Source organism: Camellia sinensis, chromosome 14 (genome assembly GCF_055761805.1).
Source record: "Camellia sinensis isolate YWXY chromosome 14, ASM5576180v1, whole genome shotgun sequence".
Taxonomy (NCBI): Eukaryota; Viridiplantae; Streptophyta; class Magnoliopsida; order Ericales; family Theaceae; genus Camellia; species Camellia sinensis.
The window spans coordinates 86,325,323-86,343,886 of NC_138974.1; the positions used below are offsets into that span (position 1 = coordinate 86,325,323).

The 18,564-nt window shown below is 33.9% G+C and overlaps 3 protein-coding genes across 3 annotated transcripts; 2 read left to right on the plus strand and 1 right to left on the minus strand.

Annotated features, from left to right (window-relative positions):
* Positions 1–609: 609 nt before the first annotated feature.
* Positions 610–6,163, plus strand: LOC114287735 (uncharacterized). Its single transcript, XM_082905081.1, has 3 exons — positions 610–1,543; positions 1,785–2,541; positions 5,686–6,163. Exons 1-3 carry the CDS (start codon positions 610–612, stop codon positions 6,161–6,163), a joined length of 2,169 nt encoding a protein of 722 aa, XP_082761207.1.
* Positions 6,164–6,286: 123 nt separating this feature from the next.
* Positions 6,287–6,877, plus strand: LOC114287738 (uncharacterized). The gene has a single exon (XM_028231180.2). The coding sequence runs from the start codon at positions 6,287–6,289 to the stop codon at positions 6,875–6,877; it is 591 nt and encodes a 196-aa protein (XP_028086981.2).
* A 6,574-nt stretch (positions 6,878–13,451) lies between these two features.
* LOC114289634 (putative xyloglucan endotransglucosylase/hydrolase protein 32) lies at positions 13,452–17,810 on the minus strand. Its single transcript, XM_082905404.1, has 5 exons — positions 17,371–17,810; positions 17,126–17,226; positions 16,167–16,384; positions 13,677–14,515; positions 13,452–13,614 (listed from the first exon to the last, which is right to left on the minus strand). The coding sequence occupies exons 1-4, from the start codon at positions 17,564–17,566 to the stop codon at positions 14,155–14,157; spliced, it is 876 nt and encodes a 291-aa protein (XP_082761530.1). The 5' UTR covers positions 17,567–17,810; the 3' UTR covers positions 13,452–13,614; positions 13,677–14,154.
* Between the last annotated feature and the right edge of the window lie 754 nt (positions 17,811–18,564).

Below are 18,564 nucleotides of genomic sequence, written 5' to 3' on the forward strand. Positions count from 1 at the left end.
AGGATCGCATTCGGAAAATAGAAAAGGAGAATCGACATTTGAGGATCACAGCCTTGAGACTCAAAAGAATGCAACGTGGTGCTTTCAGACAAACATGGAGTCGCAATAATGACAATGCTCCTGATGTTAGTCATGTTGGAATTTAGATTCCTATATCTAATGAATTAGATACAAATGAATCAGAAGTGCGAGCTCCTAATATTGTACCACCAACTTCAAGTAGAGCACATCCACCTGGTAATAAACATTTAGCCAACTATGTACTCTATACAAATTTCTTACAGACAATAGAAATTCATAATTATAATCTAAATCTAAATAATTTCAGGTAGTACATTTACCACACGTTCTAGAAGGAGAAAAATTTCTAATCGCTCAAACTTTGGTGGAAGAACAGTAACATGCTCTAGATGTCAAGCAATGATGTGGATGGAGGAAAAAGTAAGAGATAGTCCATTGAGTCGACCAAAATTTAGTCTATGTTGTCAAAGTGGACAAGTGATGTTGCCTTTATTGCCAGAAACTCCTGAATTTTTACAACAACAGTTTACTCATGTGAGATTCAGGGAACACATAAGGACATATAACTCCCTATTATCCTTCACGTCCATGGGTGGGAAAATTGATCAGTCAGTGTTAGATGGAAGGGGTCCTTATGTTTTTCGTATTAGTGGAGCAAATTTTCATAAAATTGGTTCTTTACTACTGGAACCTGAAACAAGGCCTAAATTTGCACAACTCTATATTTATGACACTGAGCATGAAATTCACAAGAGAATGGACGTTATGAATAGGTGTGGTGGCACATCGGGAATTGATACGCCCACATTAGAAGGTTTACAGTCAATGTTGAATGTCATCAATCCATATGTATCAATTTTTCGCACTGCTCGAGACATGATTCGTGAGAATGGTGCTCAAGAATTGCATATTCGCATTTTGAGTTCGAGGGATGGGAGACAGTACACTAGACCCACTACAACTGAAATTGCTGCATTAATTGTTGGTGATGGGTCTGAAAGCACTACAAATCGTGACATAATTGTTAGAAAATTAGATGGACATTTACAAAGGATTAATGAAACATATCCTTCATACATGCCACTTCAATATCCATTACTTTTTCCCTATGGGATTGATGAATGGAGAAGGTCTATAAGTTTTACTCTGGGTACAAACAACAAACGAGGAGTGTCAATGAGAGAGTTTTATGCATTTAGACTTCAATTTCGAGTTGGAGAAGGGAAAACGCTATTGCAAGGGGGACGTTTGTTCCAACAATTTGTTGTTGATTGTTATGCAGCTATTGAGCAAGATAGACTAAACTTCAGTAGGCATAAACAGAATGTGTTGTGGATTGATTTGTACAGAGGTTTAGAAAATGCTGTGACTGCGGGTGACAGTGATGTATCAGCCATTGCTAGGAGATTTATACTGCCATCATCTTTTACAGGCGGCCCACGAAATATGGTTCAGCATTACCAAGATGCGATCGCAATATGTCGAAAGATGGGATTTCCTGACCTTTTTGTCACATTCGCATGTAACCCAAATTGGTCAGAAATTCAACAGGAGGTAGTGCGCATTCCAAATCAACGCACAGAGGATATATCAGATATACTTGCGAGAGTTTTTTGAATTAAATTGAAACAACTGATGGCATATTTCAAGAACCGAAAATTCTTTGGCAAAATAATTACAGGTTTGTTTTTATTTGAACTAGTCAATTAGGTTTGTTAAATTTAGTTTAAAGTTAACAAATAATATTATTTTTTCTTGAATAGATATTCACGTCATCGAATTTCAAAAGCGAGGATTACCGCATTCGCACATTATCTTGACATTATCAGCAGATGACAAGATAAAATCGCCAGAGGAAATTGATGATATAATTTGTGCTGAAATTCCTGATAAGGATGAGGATCTATTAGCATTTCAAACAGTGATGAGGTGCATGATACATGGTCCCTATGGCAATGCTAACCCTAATGCCCCTTGTATGGTGAATAGAAAATGTTCAAAACATTATCCGAAGAATTTTTGCAGTGAAACGAGTATTGATGAAAATGGATTTGCTATCTATAGGCGAAGGGATACAAAGAAAAAATACATGGTTAATGGATTTGAAATTGACAACATATGGGTTATTCCATACAACCGTGATCTTATTGTACTGTATGATGCCCATATCAATATTGAGCATTATGCACACATCAAATTGATCAAGTACTTATATAAGTACATACATAAAGGTCCTGATCGTGCAACGGTTGTAATTGAAGATAATGTTAATCGACTTAACATCAATGGACAAAGTCGGTATAGAGAGGCTGATAAGGTAAAACAATACTTAGATTGTCGATATATCTCCGCAATTGAAAGTTGCTGGTGTATATTTGAGTTTGAATTGCAAAAGAAATACCCTTCAGTTGAACGGTTGCAGTACCATCTACCTGGGGAACAATCTATTCTATTTAGAGACACAGATAACATTTCGTCAATTATTAATCAGCCGGGGGTTCACGAGACAATGTTTACAAGGTGGTTTCAAGCAAACAGAGATCATGTAGAGGCAAATACATTAACATATGAAGAGTTTCCTAGCTTATGGGTTTGGAACTAGAAACAGAAGAAATGGAAAATGAGGCAACAACAAATATGCATAGGTAGATTGTATTATGCACATCCTAATTCTGGTGAACGATATTATTTACGTATGCTGCTTACCAAGGTTTGAGGTGCAAAATGTTATGAAGATATTAGAACCGTTAATGGCATTGTGCACCCAACATTTAAATCTGCATGCCTTGCATTTGGCTTACTTGACGATGATAATGAATAGGACACAGCTTTAACAGAAGCCTCAACATGGGCATCAGGTGCTCAACTGCGAAATATGTTTTGCTCAATGCTAATGTTTTCTGAGGTTACAAATGCATATGAATTGTGGGAGAATCATTGGTTTGACCTTACTCATGATTTACAAAATAGGGTACAAAGGCAAATTGGGGATGGCAACATAAGTCTCGAAGAATGTGAATTGAAAAATTTAGGATTGCTTGAAGTTGAGCACATACTAAATCAGAATGGAAGGTCTCTTAAAGAGTTTCCTCCGATGCCACTACCATCATATCGATCAGGTCAAATGGTTACTAATAGGCTCATATGGAAGGAATTGAACTACAATAGCATTTCAGAAATGCAATCTTTCGAATCTTTATATGTGGGATTGAATGATGACCAATTGAAAGTGTTTAACACCATAATGGAAGCTTATTCCACTCATCATGGGGACTTTTTTTTGTGTTATAGCAATCCCGGTTGTCCCTTTACTGTTCTGTTGTATTCCGGACTCGGTTCCGTGAAGTTGGTAGTTGTATTTATCTTGTTGTCGTCCTTTAATTCCGCTTGATTGAGTTTTAGGATGTTTTGGGCAGGGTTATTACAGGTTGGTTAGGCCTTGGTTTCAATTCCTTGTTGCCCAGTTTTTAGGCGGTCTGCTCGAGCGGGTCTTCTTGCGCTCAAGCGGGGATTGCACACTCCCAGTTTTTCGTGTCCCTGTAAAACTTCTGCAGGTGTGATTTTTACGCTCGAGCGGGTTTGTTGGCGCTCGAGCGGGTAGTACTTTCTGGGTATAAGTTCTGGGAGGGGGAAATCTACGCTCGAGCGGACTGGTTTTCGCGCTCGAGCGGAAGTGCTTTATTCTTGTGTCTTGGTGCTCGAGCGGGCCTGATTGCGCTCGAGCGTGTCCAGATTTTTGTTCTTGGCGCTCGAGCGTTGTGTTCTCCGCTCGAGTGGGTCATGCGTATATGAGTTATCCGCTGGGTGATTTTAAATCACTTTTTACTTTTCTTTCTCTCTCTTACTTTTTCTAAAACCCATTTTGAGAGCTCCTCTCTCTAAAAACTTGACTTCTCTCTAGATATTGATCTAGCTAGGGTGTTTTCCTCACCTTTGGTCTTTGCAAAAAGGTTGTTGATCGTCGAGGGCTATCTTTTGATCCGAGAAACTCGTGGTTTGGAGCAAGTTCGTTTTCATCATCTTCTTCGTTGGTTGTCATCTTTTGAGGTAGGGATTCCTACTCACTCTTATGGTCTTTGACCTAGATTTTTAGTTGTTTTGATAAAGTGTTGAACTTGGGAAATTTTGGGACTTAGGGTTTCAAAATGTGTAAAAAGGGTTTTGTGATTTTGGGCTCATAACTTGTATTTTGGGTTTCAAAGTGATGATATAGTTGTTGGTTGTTGATATTAGGCCATTGGGTCAATATTGGGAAATGGGATAGAAAACCCTAGTTTGTTGTATGAATTAATTGGCATAATTAATTTGGGAAAATTGTAAACTTATAGAATTGAGTTGGAAATAATGAAATCGGTTCATTATACGGTTGAATAGTGGAGTTAGATTCATTAATCACCCACTTTTGAAAACATCGATATTTTATCTGTTGGAGCTTTTATTATCTGTTTAGAAATAATTGCTTGGGCTACCGGTGGAGGGTAGTTTTGATTGTTGTAGACAATGCATGATGATTAGGCAAACTAAAACTAATCAATTGGACATGTCATAGAGTATGACGGTTGATAGAATACATTAACGTTATGTATTGATTGATTGTGTATATGACCTTTGTGTATATATGCATTGTGTGTGTGGGAGGAGATAGGGGATGTACTCCACGGTTTAGGGGAAGATAGGGGATGGACCTCTAAACCGAATGTTATTTGGGAGGAGATAGGGGATGGACTCCACTGATACAGCTCATATGCTTGTCAGAAAATGTGTTGATACAGCTCATATGCTTATCTTTGGAAGTGATGATACAGCTCATATGTTTGTCATTGGAAGTGTTGATATAGCTAATATGCATATCTGTTGAAATGTGGATACAGCTTGTATGCTTATCTGTTGAGATATTGACATAACCAGTGTGTTCATCTATTGTAAAATGGAAAATGTTTAATATGAGTCTTTGTCTCATATAAGTGGTTGGCCAGGTTCTGAGCCGTTGATGGAAATTGTGAAATTGATAAGAAATGGTTTATGAAATGGTTTATGAATTGGTTTATGAAAATTGAACATTTATCAATTGCTAATGTCTTAGTCATTGCTCATACTGTGTTTAGCATATCTCTACTGGGCTGTGGCTCACCCTTTATGGGACATCATTTTCAGGTACAGGTAGCATGCCACCTCCAAGAACATAGCTTGGGAGGCTAGAGGCAGGCGGATTGTTTTGTTTATTTTCTTTTGGTGTATTACGTGTAAATTCAAGCCAAGGGCTTTATATGTATTGAGTTAGCACTCTCTTTTTGTAACCAAGTGTTGACTTAGAAAGCTGTAAGCCCGTAGGGCATTTGCTTTTGTTGTTAACATGTAATACTTTTGTAAGGAACTACTCTGATGAATAGAAGAATGTTTATCTTTTATACCAATGCATGTTTATGTTGATGGGCTTTAACGTTTTGTTTTTGAGGGCGTTACATGTGTATGGTAGTGGAGGAACTGGAAAGACATATTTATGGAGCACTTTAATTGCAAAATTTTGATCCGATAAGAAGATCATTCTTTTTGTTGCATCATCAGGTATTGCAGCTTTGCTCTTACCCGGGAGATGAACTGCCCATTCTCGTTTCAAGATTCCACTTGACCTTGATAACTCATCATGTTGTTCAATAAATCAAGGGACAAATTGGCAAGGTTAATTCAAAAGGCGTCGTTAATTATATGGGATGAAGCACCAATGGTTAGTCGTCATGCTTTTGAAGCTGTTGATCGTACATTTAGGGACATATTGAAAAATACAGAACATTGTTCAGGGGATAGGGTTTTTGGTGGAAAACCATTTGTGCTTGGTGGTGACTTTAGACAAATATTGCTTGTCGTACCTAGAGGTAGGCGTGAACAAACAGTGGAAGCTTTATTACCTAAGTCAACAATTTGGAAGCATTGTCAAGTTTTGCATCTTACCAGAAATATGCGTGTTACATCACAAGATATTTCTAATCTTACGCGTCATGAATTACGTGACTTTGCAGAGTGGATTAAATTGGTTGGTGAAGGGAAAATAATGGAAAGCTCATTTAGTGAAGGCTATGAACCTAATTGGATACAGATACCAGAAAAATTTGTTATAAAAAATGGAGAAAGAGATTTGCACTAGTTAATCGATGCCACCTATCCTGATTTCATAAATAAATATCAGGATATGTCGTACTTAAAAGAATGAGGCATTTTAGCTCCTAAAAATAGTGATGCTGATGAAATCAATTCTATTATGCTTTCGATGCTTCCTGGAGAGATGAAAACTTTTAACAACGCCGATAAATTGTGTCCAACAGAAAGTGAGAGCAATGTTCAAGACATGAACCCTCCTGAACTTTTGCATTCTTTGAATTTACCAGGACTTCCAAATCATTGTTTGCAGTTGAAAGTTAGAACACCAATAATGCTTCTAAGAAATGTCAACCAATCTTTGGGATTATGCAATGTCACTCGATTAATTGTTGATAAGATGGGAAATCGAGTAATTGAAGCTAGAGTTATTACAGGGTCTAGAGTTGGTGAGAAAGTACTACTTTCATGTATTGTTTTAACACCTTCCAAAAATCATGCTCCTTTTACAATGAAAAGAAGGCAATTTCCAATAAAGTTGGCATTTGCTATGACAATAAATAAGAGTCAAGGGCAAACTTTGAAGAATGTGGGCCTTTATCTTCCGAATCCAATCTTCTCTCATGGCCAGCTGTATGTAGCTCTATCACGTGTCACCTCCCCATCAGGCTTAAAGGTGTTGATTATTAATAAACAAGGCATACGGAATGATGTCACCAAAAATGTAGTTTACATAGAAGTTTTTAGTGGCATTGATCAATAATTTTGTTCAAGAGTTTCAAATGTGTTTCATTTTCCTAGAAACAATTGTTTTATTATTTCTCTTCATATATTGATTGTTTAAAATAAGTAATTTCATACATGAAAACATATGTTGCATTTGAAATTTACATGTTCATATTTAATTTAATTGTCTGTACATATACTATGTTTAATTCATACAATTATTTTATTTTATAATTAAGTATCTTTCTTTTTTTAATCATTATAAATTTTACTCAAATAATAATTAATGTGGTTTATTATTAAAAACAACTTGACTAACATTATGTAATTGTATGTTAAATGTGTTAAATTCATTGTGCAAATAAATATGCGGCCTCCTCTAAATTTGCGTCGTAGTGATCATTTGGTGATGCAAAATGCCATAAATGAATTTGAAACTGTACCACATAAAGAGGGCTTACCGGTAGAAAATTTTGTTGATTGGAAAATCAAAATATGTCGAGCAATGCAAAAATTAGGAAAAAAAATAAGTGAAAAAAAATTGGTGAAAACAATATTAGACCTTTTACCATCGAGCTGGAATGAAGTAAAGGAAACAATTTTTCACAAGCATGAAATCAAAGATGCCTCAGACTTAATGGATGCTTTAATGGAGGAGGAGCGTGATGTTCATCCTCTATGGATTGAACTTGAGCAAGCGCGGATGACTCCAAATTTAACGGTACGAGAGCATATGTTACATAAAGAGCAAGTGCTTTATAAGCTTAGGAAAAAAGGTTTTTAGCCCCACATTGCAATATTAGTTCATGCTATAGTTAACACACTTCCAACCTCATGGCTTATTCAAGAAATTCATAAAAAAATTAAAAAGGACTTTCCAGACATGAGAGCATTGATAGTTATGTTGGAGGAAATTGAAAATGATATGATTTGTTTACAAGCATTGGATGAAGTGGAGCAACGCATTGGTAATGAAAATATTAAAGTGGAAGAACAGCAGCAGCATTAACAACAAAATAATGGTTGTGAAGAGAGTGAAGTGAAGCAATAACCCAAAAATGAGGACAATTAAATCAACACTCCTCATAAGGTAATATATCTTTTTTTTTTTTTAAAGTTTGTTTGTATGTAAAAAATGATAACAAAAAAATGTTAACACTTTTTTATTTTACAGGTACTTTTTGAAACATTTGGACATGATGGGCGACATCGATTGAGTTTTAATTTATCAAATATAGATAGATTTGATTTATGACATTTAGTTTATTATTAGTTTTTTTTTAGCATATATATGTTTTAGACATTAGGTTTATTGAGAAACATCTTATTTATTGTTAATATATATTATTTCATTAGTTAGAAATCAAGTTTATTGTTTTAAGAAAAATAACTCAATTGGATTTAAATATTTTATGAATATTTGTTTTGAAATATTGTCTTCACTTAAGAAATTTGAAAAAATGATCTCTATGCATTATGATTATAATTTTATGAGTAAATTTAGAAATTAATGCATTATTAAAAAATTTACACATTATTAAACCAATCCCGTGCATAGCACGGGTTTACCACTAGTATCAGTAGACATAATTGGGTTTCACATGTCACGCCCTCAAAATAAACCCATAATAACCATAACATTAACATGCATTTATAAAAGAAAACGAATCATTTGAGTTATTCATCAGAGTATTCTTATTGAAAGACATCACATGTAACATCCTGCAACATCAAAATAAATGCCCTAAGGGCTTACATCTTTCCAAGCTAACACTTGGACACAAAAAGGATGAGTACTAACTCATTTACAAGTTAAGCCCTAGGCTTGAATGTTTACATGAAATCTCAAAAATAACAAAATAAAACATATAACTAAAGACAAGTCTTCAAAATCCCAAACATCAAATCCTTCCAGGCTAAGTCCGTGGAGGTAGCTTATCACCTGAACCTGAAAATGATGTTCCCATAAAGGGTGAGCCACAGCCCAATAGAAAAATACTAAACCAAATATAAACATTGAATAAAGCTATAGCATTCAATAGATGGTTAACCAAGATAATCAATTTTATCATTAAACAGTCTCATGACACTAATGTCTAAGACACATTTCACTTTCCATCAACATGGCTCAGAACCTGGCCAAACTTACAACAGTGAATTATATATCATATTCACATTACTTCCAATATCAACAAAACAAATGAGACTCATGCTCATATCAAAACACTTCATACTTCCCATTTGATACACATTTTAGTGCTGTATCAATAATCATGTAAAAACACTTCAATATAATAAGCACACATAAAAATGGTGCTAATGGAGTCCATCCCCTTTCTCCTCCCAAACAAAATCCGGTTTAGAGGTCCATCCCATATCTTCCCCTAAACCGTGGAGTACATCCCCTATCTCCTCCCAAACAATATGCATATGCAATGCTCAATCAATACATGTAATTTCTGTATTAATTCAATAGTCTAAATTTATGACTTAACAAATTGATTAGTTTCAATTTTCCCTAATCCGCATGCAATGTCTACAACAAGCACGACTATCCTCCACCGATAGCCCAAAACAGTTATTTCTAGACTCGAAAAATAAATATACCAACAATTCAATAGGCGAGTGATTTATATTATCCAACTACACCATTTAATCAATAAATTCCTCAATTTCATGGATTTAACCAAATTCCCCAATTTCCTTAAATTAATTACTCAAATCAATTTAGCAATTCAACTAGGGTTTTTTTCCCAAAATTTTCAAAGTGTCCCCAACCTATCAAAATACCAAACTTAGAACAAAGCATATAAAATGGAGTAGGAAAATCCCTACCTCGAAGAAAATAACCCGTATGGAGAAGATGGAGATGAAGACCAAAGACCAACGTGCTCCAAATCCCAAGTTTCTCAGATTAAAACGAAGCCCTCAACTCACTCTAACTTTTTAATAAAGGATCTAAGGTAGAAACTCACTCTAAGTAGATCAATCGAAAGAGAGAAGGTGTGTAGAGGGAGAGAGAGAGATAAAAACACTCCAGGGGCGGTTTTTAAAAAGTTATGAAGGAAAAGTAGGTCAAAAAGTGATCCAAAAAGTGAAATCACGGACTGATATAATCGACTCTACGCTCGAGCGTAGAAAGCCCCGCTCGAGCGTAAGACACAGAATCATGCTCGAGCGTGAAGAAAGCCGCTCGAGCGTCGATTGCACCCTTCCAGAAGTTTTGCAGGCGCTGGCACCCGCTCGAGCGTCAAACTCCCCGCTCGAGCGGAAAAGCAAAAACAAGGGATCACGCTCGAGCGTAAAAACTACCGCTCGAGCGGAAAAACTGCAGAGTAAAATACTGGGAGATGGAAAATCACGCTCGAGCGTCAAAATTCCCGCTCGAGCGGAGAAGCAACAACGAAGGGACCGCTCGAGCGTTAAAACTTCCGCTCGAGCGTGAAGGCCAAAATCTGGGCATCACCTATTGGCATCTAAAATCAACCAACCTGTAACAGACCCGCCCAACACAACCTATACTTCAAATACAAAGAGATTAAAGGACAACAACAACCAATAAGTAATGACAGGATCCACGGAACCTAAGTCCGGATACAATAATTTAAAGAGAAAAGACCGGGGTCGCTATATCACAAATGTAAGAATATCATTAGTTATCATCCTTGGTATGTGGTTGATTTCATACTACTATCTTAGGTTTGATGATAAAACAATTGTTCATCTAACGAATTTGTATAGTGTAGTTTGATAATTTGGCTATGTATACTTTTATTTATTTGACATATGTTCATATGAATCATATCTAAAATAATAAAGAAATTTTTTTGTAGTCTTTGAGCTACTGTTATGCAATTTTTAGAATTTGTTTGTTAATTAGATTTAAATTGTCAACTTTTTACAACCTTATTTGGGAGATTTGTTACAGAAGTTCTTTGTTTTTGACTTTTCTCATCGTTTTGTTAATGATTTGAAGGAATTCGTCTGTAACTTTATGCTTTTGAACATTTTGTTATTCACTTGAGCGTGAAGTGAATAATGAACAGATGTTAATTGGATAAGGAATTATCTTCACTTTGGGAAGGGAATTATTTTTAGCTGTTTGTGTTGTGTTACCAATTAAACAGTAACTTATGGTCAATACCTTGGTTGCGTAGAACAAGATGTGGTTGGTCTAAACAAAGCTCTGTTAAGCGGGATTCAAGGGGGCTACTTACAAAGCTCTGTTAACTGGTAAGTTCTGGTCATGACAAAATTTTTAAATTATGTATTCAGGTTGTCTCATCGCGATCACTTCAGTCGAAGTCTTCTTCGAAGAACGTTTTCACGGTATCTTCTCTCTTTAGCTCTTGTTTTTTGATTCTTACTTGTTGATTTTCGCTTGCATTTCAAGATTCTTATGATTTTTTGGTGGTTTAGTGTGGAGTGAATTGATGTTGAATTTGATATTTTGAAGTTGAATTAGGGGAGCACAATAAAAACATAATAAATGTTGCAGGGGTATACAGGCTGGAATTGCAATGATAGGACATGTGGGGCTTACTCCTCAAGCCATCAGTGTTCTTGGAGGATTTAGGCCTCAAGAGAAAGAATATTGCTATTGTTGTCAAAGTCAAAATCTCTCCTTACTATGCATACATGACATAAATACTTCATAATTTTTGCTGGAAAAAAAAAAAAAACATAAATACTTCATAATTTCATATATAATCAAATATGCTAACACACAAATTTGTATAATTTAGTTTAGTGTTGTGATGCTAAATTGGTTTGGTTTCTGTAGGTTGTTGAGTTTGCCCTGGCTTTGTAGGAAACTGGGTACTTTTCTGTTATTCTGAAATGTGTGCTTGCACTTGTTGCTTCTGCCACTGCAACATCTGCTCTTCGAATCCCTACCATTGGTATTGGGGCAGGGACTTTCTGTAGTGGCCAAGTTAATTGATTCTTTACCTTTCTCTACTACTCCTAATAATGAATTAGACTTGACTGACTTGTGTTGTGTATAATCTTTTTACTTTTATTTGTACATATAATTTGTGATTTGATCTTGTAATTTGCTTTTCAAGTACTAAAATGGGGATTTCAATGATATCATATGTTCATATATTGAGTTTATTCATATAATAAACTTTGAATTTGCTCTCTCTCTCTCTCTCTCTCTATATATATATATATATATTAAAAATAATCTTCTACGGCATATAAAATTATGTCATAAAAAGTGTAATGATTTATGACATACAAGAAAATGCCATAAAAGATTATATACGACATACAAGTATGTCATAAATATATTAAAAATGACCTTTTACGGCATACACAATTATGTCGTGAAAAGTGTGATGATTTATGACATGCAAGAAAATGTCGTAAAATATTATATACAGCATGCAAAGTATGTCATAAACATATTAAAAATAACCTTCTACGGCATGCAAAATTATGCCATAGGAAATATGATGATTTATGGCATGACAAAAATATCGTAAAAAATTATATACAATATACAAAGTATGTCATTAATGTTTAATCTATTACTTTTTACGATGTTACTTGCATGTCGTAAATGATGCTCAATTTTCTACGATGTGTCATATAGCGGCATTTGTTTGCATGTCGTAAAAGAGTTTTTACAATATACATTACAATACATAAAAATTTAATTTTATTGTAATGAACATATATTAGATAAAGTTATTAAATATATGTAATTTTGTAATTCACTTTTGTTTTCGGGAAAGCTTCAATCTCATTGAAAGCTATGGGATATCGAGCCTTCAGGGCCCAAAGCATTCCATATTCATGGACCCATAAATTATTATTATTTTTTAAAATTGCTATATTATTATGAGCCTTCATTTATTTATTTATATTTATTAAGGCTACATCACCTTGGGGAAAGGATGGGGTGAGGATTGGTCACTCACTCTATCCGATATCTATAAACTAAATCAAATTAAAGCTTGTATTTCAATTATTATTATTGTTATTTTATTTTCAATCAATCGATAAGAAATTATTTATAAATAAAAAGAAAATCATTTAGCTCAATCCAACAATCAAACAAGGAAGGAAAAGAAATGATATGACTATACAAGATTATATATTCTATAAGGTGACTAATTTCTTGATGACTATTGTAGTATGAAGATGTGTTGGCTTTCACACCAAAAGCGTAAACTGGAATCATTTTTGCCATTGTCATACTTGGCAACTACCCAATAAGATTCAATCAGAGGTGATTAGACAATAACTTCTTTATGCTTTTATTTCGATGTCATAGACTCATAGTAAATAGATACACTTCATAAATCTGATCTTATATAGTTTATTATGAAGATGTGTTGGCTTTTCACACCAAAAGCATGTACTCAAATCATTTTTGCCATAGTCATACTTGGCAACTACCGAATAAGAGGTGATTAGACAATAACTTCTTTATGCTTTATTTCGATGTCATAGACTCATAGTAAATAGATACACTTCATAAATCTTATCTTATATAGTTTATTATGAAGAAGTGTTGGCTTTTCACACCAAAAGCATAGACTGAAATCATTTTTGCCATTGTCAAATTTGGCAATATCCCAATAAGATCCAACCAGAGGTGATTAGACAATAGCTTCTTTATGCTTCATTTTGATGTCATAGTAAATAGATACAATTCATAAATCTCATCTTGTATATTTTGGTGTCATCACGAAACACTCAATACCCATTCACTCTCTCATCAGTCTGTTGTCATTCATCACTCTTCTCTCTCTCTCTCTCTCCCTCCACCCCCCCCCCCCCCCCCCCCCCCCCCCCCCCCCCCACACACACACACACACACACACACACACACACACATTACACACTTACTTGATAATACATTTCGGGAACGATACAAACAAAACAATAACACACCTTTAAATCTTGGAGGCTTGGACGCTCAACCACTCTTCCATCTATTCTTGGCAAGTGGACCCATCACAACACCCCCACCAAACAAACTGTCCATAACTGAAAAGCCCAATATGTGACTTATAACCAAAACCTTAATAATACCCTATACCTTATCTAATAGGTCCGACTTATTATGTAGTTCTGTGTGTGCATAATAGCAAAGAAATACATAATCATTTTATCAAAGAGTCATACTTCTTTCTAAGAGGTTTAATTTTTTGTAAGAGGTTTAGTTCGTCCCACAACACTCAAGTTCGCTATGAGACCTACTAACCCTCTTACAGTCCCTTCGTCAAAAAGTAGAGACAAAATGATCATGTATTCTCCAACTAATAAAGTGGCGCACCACGTATCATATGAGTAGGATCCCTAACACTCAGGTATGAGGTTGTGGTCTCTCCTTGGATCATGACAATAGTCATACACCTTGTAGTTCCTCTGGACCCATTCCATGGCGGCATACTGCTGGCTGCTCAGCCCAGAAGAGCCCACCGGTGACCCCGACGGAGGGCGGCATGAGGCAGGGCCATCAGCTCTGCAACCACCGAGTTTGAAATTGTTGTACCTACCGATGAAAGGTTCGTATCGATAATCAGCTTTGTATTTTCCATCCTCGGTGGCCCAGGACGAGGCATCCCATATCGATCCATACACCCACATAGGTCTTAATGGAAATGTTGCATCAATCTTTCTAGGGTACCTTCTTATTGGGACATCATCGACAAAGAATCTGGAAAATCAGATCACAAACAAAAAAAAATTATTTGATATTTACAGGTAAAAGAGGAAAGTGAAAGAAGCAGACAAGGTTTGTGTGGCACCACATGATATATATAAAATATAATATCATTGTGCATATTCATGTCATCATACATCTAAAAACAAATCTTTGGAAAATGATTTATAAAACAGAATTTTCATATATATAATATCCAATTAAAAGGATATGAGTGTAACATTCATGAAATTATAAACAATAATGATGAATTATTTTATTTAAAAAATAAATACAATAAAAAAATAAAAAATTCTCATATCAATACCATGCACAGAGATAAAATCAGGATTTTATTATGAGAGGAGCTAAAGATAAATAAATTTTTTTTTATCATATATTCAAACACAAATGTATATATAATACGATATATAAACTATATGTACACATAAAAAAAATTCAAATATTATAAAAGTAATCTCTAATAAGATTAAAAAAAAAAAATTGGGTAGAAAATAAAAAGAGAATATAAGATGATGAGGGCCGGCCCTGGGCTAAGGCTGGTGAGGCCTGTGCCTAGGGCCCAAAAAATTAGGCCAAAAAAGGGTCCCAAATTTAGTCTTGCACTATATTAAAAACTTAAAATAACACAATTCTGTTTAATTAATTTAAGCCATTTTAAAGGGGGCTCAAAAAATCTATTTGGCCAAATTGATAAAAGGCTCAATTAAAAAATATTTATAAGTTTTAGTTGTTAGTCCAATTAAAAAAATAAAATATAAAATATATGTATATGTATTAGTCATTAGCCTAATTTTGTGTAGCCTATTTTTTTTTTCTCTCTTTATGGCTCAATTATGTGTTTTTTAGTATTTTTTTAAAAAATATTTTACACAATTTTTATTTATTTATTTTGTAGATATATCTAATTTAGATGCATTTAAAAATTATAATATATATATATATATATTTTTAAAAACGTTACCAAATACATATATATATATATATAAATATGAATGACAAACTCAGACAATTATTTTTGAAAACTCTAAACCAAGCAAAGTGATTTTTATTTTTATTTTTTATAAATATCTAAAAAGGCCTCAAAAAATTATTTCACCTTAGGCCTCCGGAAACTCAAGGCCAGCCCTGAAGATGATAGAAGAATATAATACATATATTTTATATTGAGAGGCTATTTTATTTATAAAATAAGATATATATATATATATATATATATATATTTAAAATGTTAATAATAAATAAATTTTTTCACAAAAACAAAAAAATCATAACCTCCTATAGTCTTCTTCCTATTCCGTCACTACCAGATGCGTCAAACAAATATACATGGATGAGAACTAAAGTTGAAACTTCCATTTTTTTTAGTCGACAACAATTTTGTCTTTATCCCCCAAGGCCCAATTCAAAATTTTGGTCTTTTATGCCGTCAATGCATTCCCACACGTCATTGTACAATTGGAAGTGTAGTAAAGTATGACACATGAACAGTGTCACATGAAATTTAAGGCCTGTCGGATTGTTCCCAACGGACTCCCAATTCATCATATGGTTAAGAAAATACAAAATTTGAAGTCAGAAAAGCAGTACTTATATGTGTGTAAAGAATGAGAGAATTGGTATTTTGTGGAAGTGAAATACTAACATGATTTCATTGGGATTCCACAGAATAGCATAGTTGTGGAAGTTTTGTGTGGGATCAAACCAAAGATGAAACTTCATCTCTCTTCCTATGATGTTTCCGTCTCCACTTCCTTTGATATAGACATTCGTCTGCAATACATAAGGCTTATCCGGTGTCGTTCCCAGAAACTCTATATCAATCTCGTCATGGTTTCCTGGATGTGCTTCGTTGTTTGAAAGCTGCCATTAATCGTTATTAATATTTTTAACTTCCACAAACTAAACATAGTAACTAAATAGAGAGATGAAGAGATTTTTTTTAGACCCAAAAATTTATTTGTTTTCAAATTTCTCAATTTCTAGTCTCAAAATCACTCACAACTATGAGGTTTTTTTTTTTTTTTTTTTTTTTTTTTTTTTTTTTTTAAATTTATTTATTTTTAGAGGGGAACTATTGAGTTGTTTATTAAACATTTCATTTTTTGAGCATCTTATAAAATTCAGTTATAAAATTGATCTCTGAGACAAGAGGATGGATCCACATGTGCAAATAGTGCATGTAGTGAGTATTTTGAAATAGGGTAAATTATAAACACACCCTTGAGATTTACTTAAATTACAAATTATCCCTATGGTTTTAGAAATTACATTATGCCCTTAAAGTTTCTAATTTCATAACAAATAAATCATTTTATTAATGAATCATCAAGTTAATAAACAGTTTTTAATAATGTTAAAATTTTATTTCAATTAATAATTCAGATTATTTTATTATTGTATAGGTGAACAGTTAGAAATTTCATTTTTTCAATTAATTCTGTTAAATAAAAAATTCTGACAGGAAGGTATTTGTAATTTTTCAAATCACAGGAAACAATTCGTATTTTAAGCAAACTTTAGGGGTTGTATTTGTAATTTACCCTTTGAAATAAGACTATAGATAAATTTGGAAACGGAAGATTTCTTGAATCGAATTCTCACATAAAATGATGTAATCACTCCTGCTGTATAACCAGATTGAACTTTGACATCAGCACCAAAGTATCCGGATTGATATGCATCAAGAGACTTGTACCCACTTCCTGTTTTAGGAAATTAAGGCAACAAAAATAATTATGTTAATTGTGGCCCTAAAGCTGAATTAAAAACAATTAAGACAATTGAATATATGATATGAAAAATGAACACATGAGATGGAAGATAATCTAAGTTTTGTAAGACCTCACCTGAGTTTCTATCAAGCCAAATTGTCAATGAGCCCTGATCCATATTTTGGTGCTGAGGACCCCAAAGATTTCTGAACCCTTGATTGAACCCTATGGAACCAACTTTGGAACTAGGGTAGTAGCCAGGTGAAGGTGGTCCCTGTGCATTGCTTGAAGGGAACATGAAAATGAGAAGAAGAGAGAGAAAGAGAGCCATGAATAATAGAGGATATTGAGGAATAAAGAAGAGAAACTGTTTGGTTATATGGAAGAATGAGATTAAATGCAAGCAACTGTAAGAAAATGAAGGCAGGTATGTGCATGGAGTGTGGCCAATGCAGTTAGTATAAATAAGGGGATGAGTGGGTCCCACCTTAGGATTAAAGGTGATAAGGAGGTTGAGGGGGAGTTACACTTGTAGACAAAATAAGAAACAATCTATGATCCATGATATGGACAAGAAATGATCAACCTGCATGTAACTTATTTGTATTAATTCACTCTTCCTTTTGTGAAAAGAATTTGCTTTTATGAGGAAACTTGTTAGTTAGGGTTTCTTACCTGAGAAAGAAATGACTCTTTTTGAGAAGCCATCGATGGACGGCATTAAGTGGTTATTGCTTAGGATTTTGGGCAACGTTTTGCTTTTGTCGCAATTTATGCTTTTATATATTGATAATAGTTTTTATGAAAATTTAAAGTTGTGTGAAAATGTTGAACTACTGTTATTTGATATGTCATATTGTAGAGATCACATGTGTATTAAAAACCAATATAATTTAACAATTTTAATCATGTAGTCTTATACATTTAAAATTTAATATACTCGTAATATGTTCCAAAATTTGGTTGAATCAAATGATTAAAGTCATTCAGATCAAACTACAGTTTTAAAGATTAATGCAACTAGGCATATGGAATTCCTTTTCTACAATATTAATACTTGAATTGTCTCGCTTCGAATTTTAGGATTTATGAAACAACTTTCAATAAAAAATAATTATATTATGTTTGGTTTTTGTAATTGGACGTTGGATGCTCTGATGTACAATTTGCACAATATTTTAATTGAACATTTATTTTTTTGATAAATTAGAAATTTTATTTTATTTTGTGAAAAATATTATATTTTTATCAAAATTATTTTGTGTGCACCGAAATTCAAGGCAAGATATAAGCAATCAAAACAAAATTCCATGTTTTCCTTATAGAAAA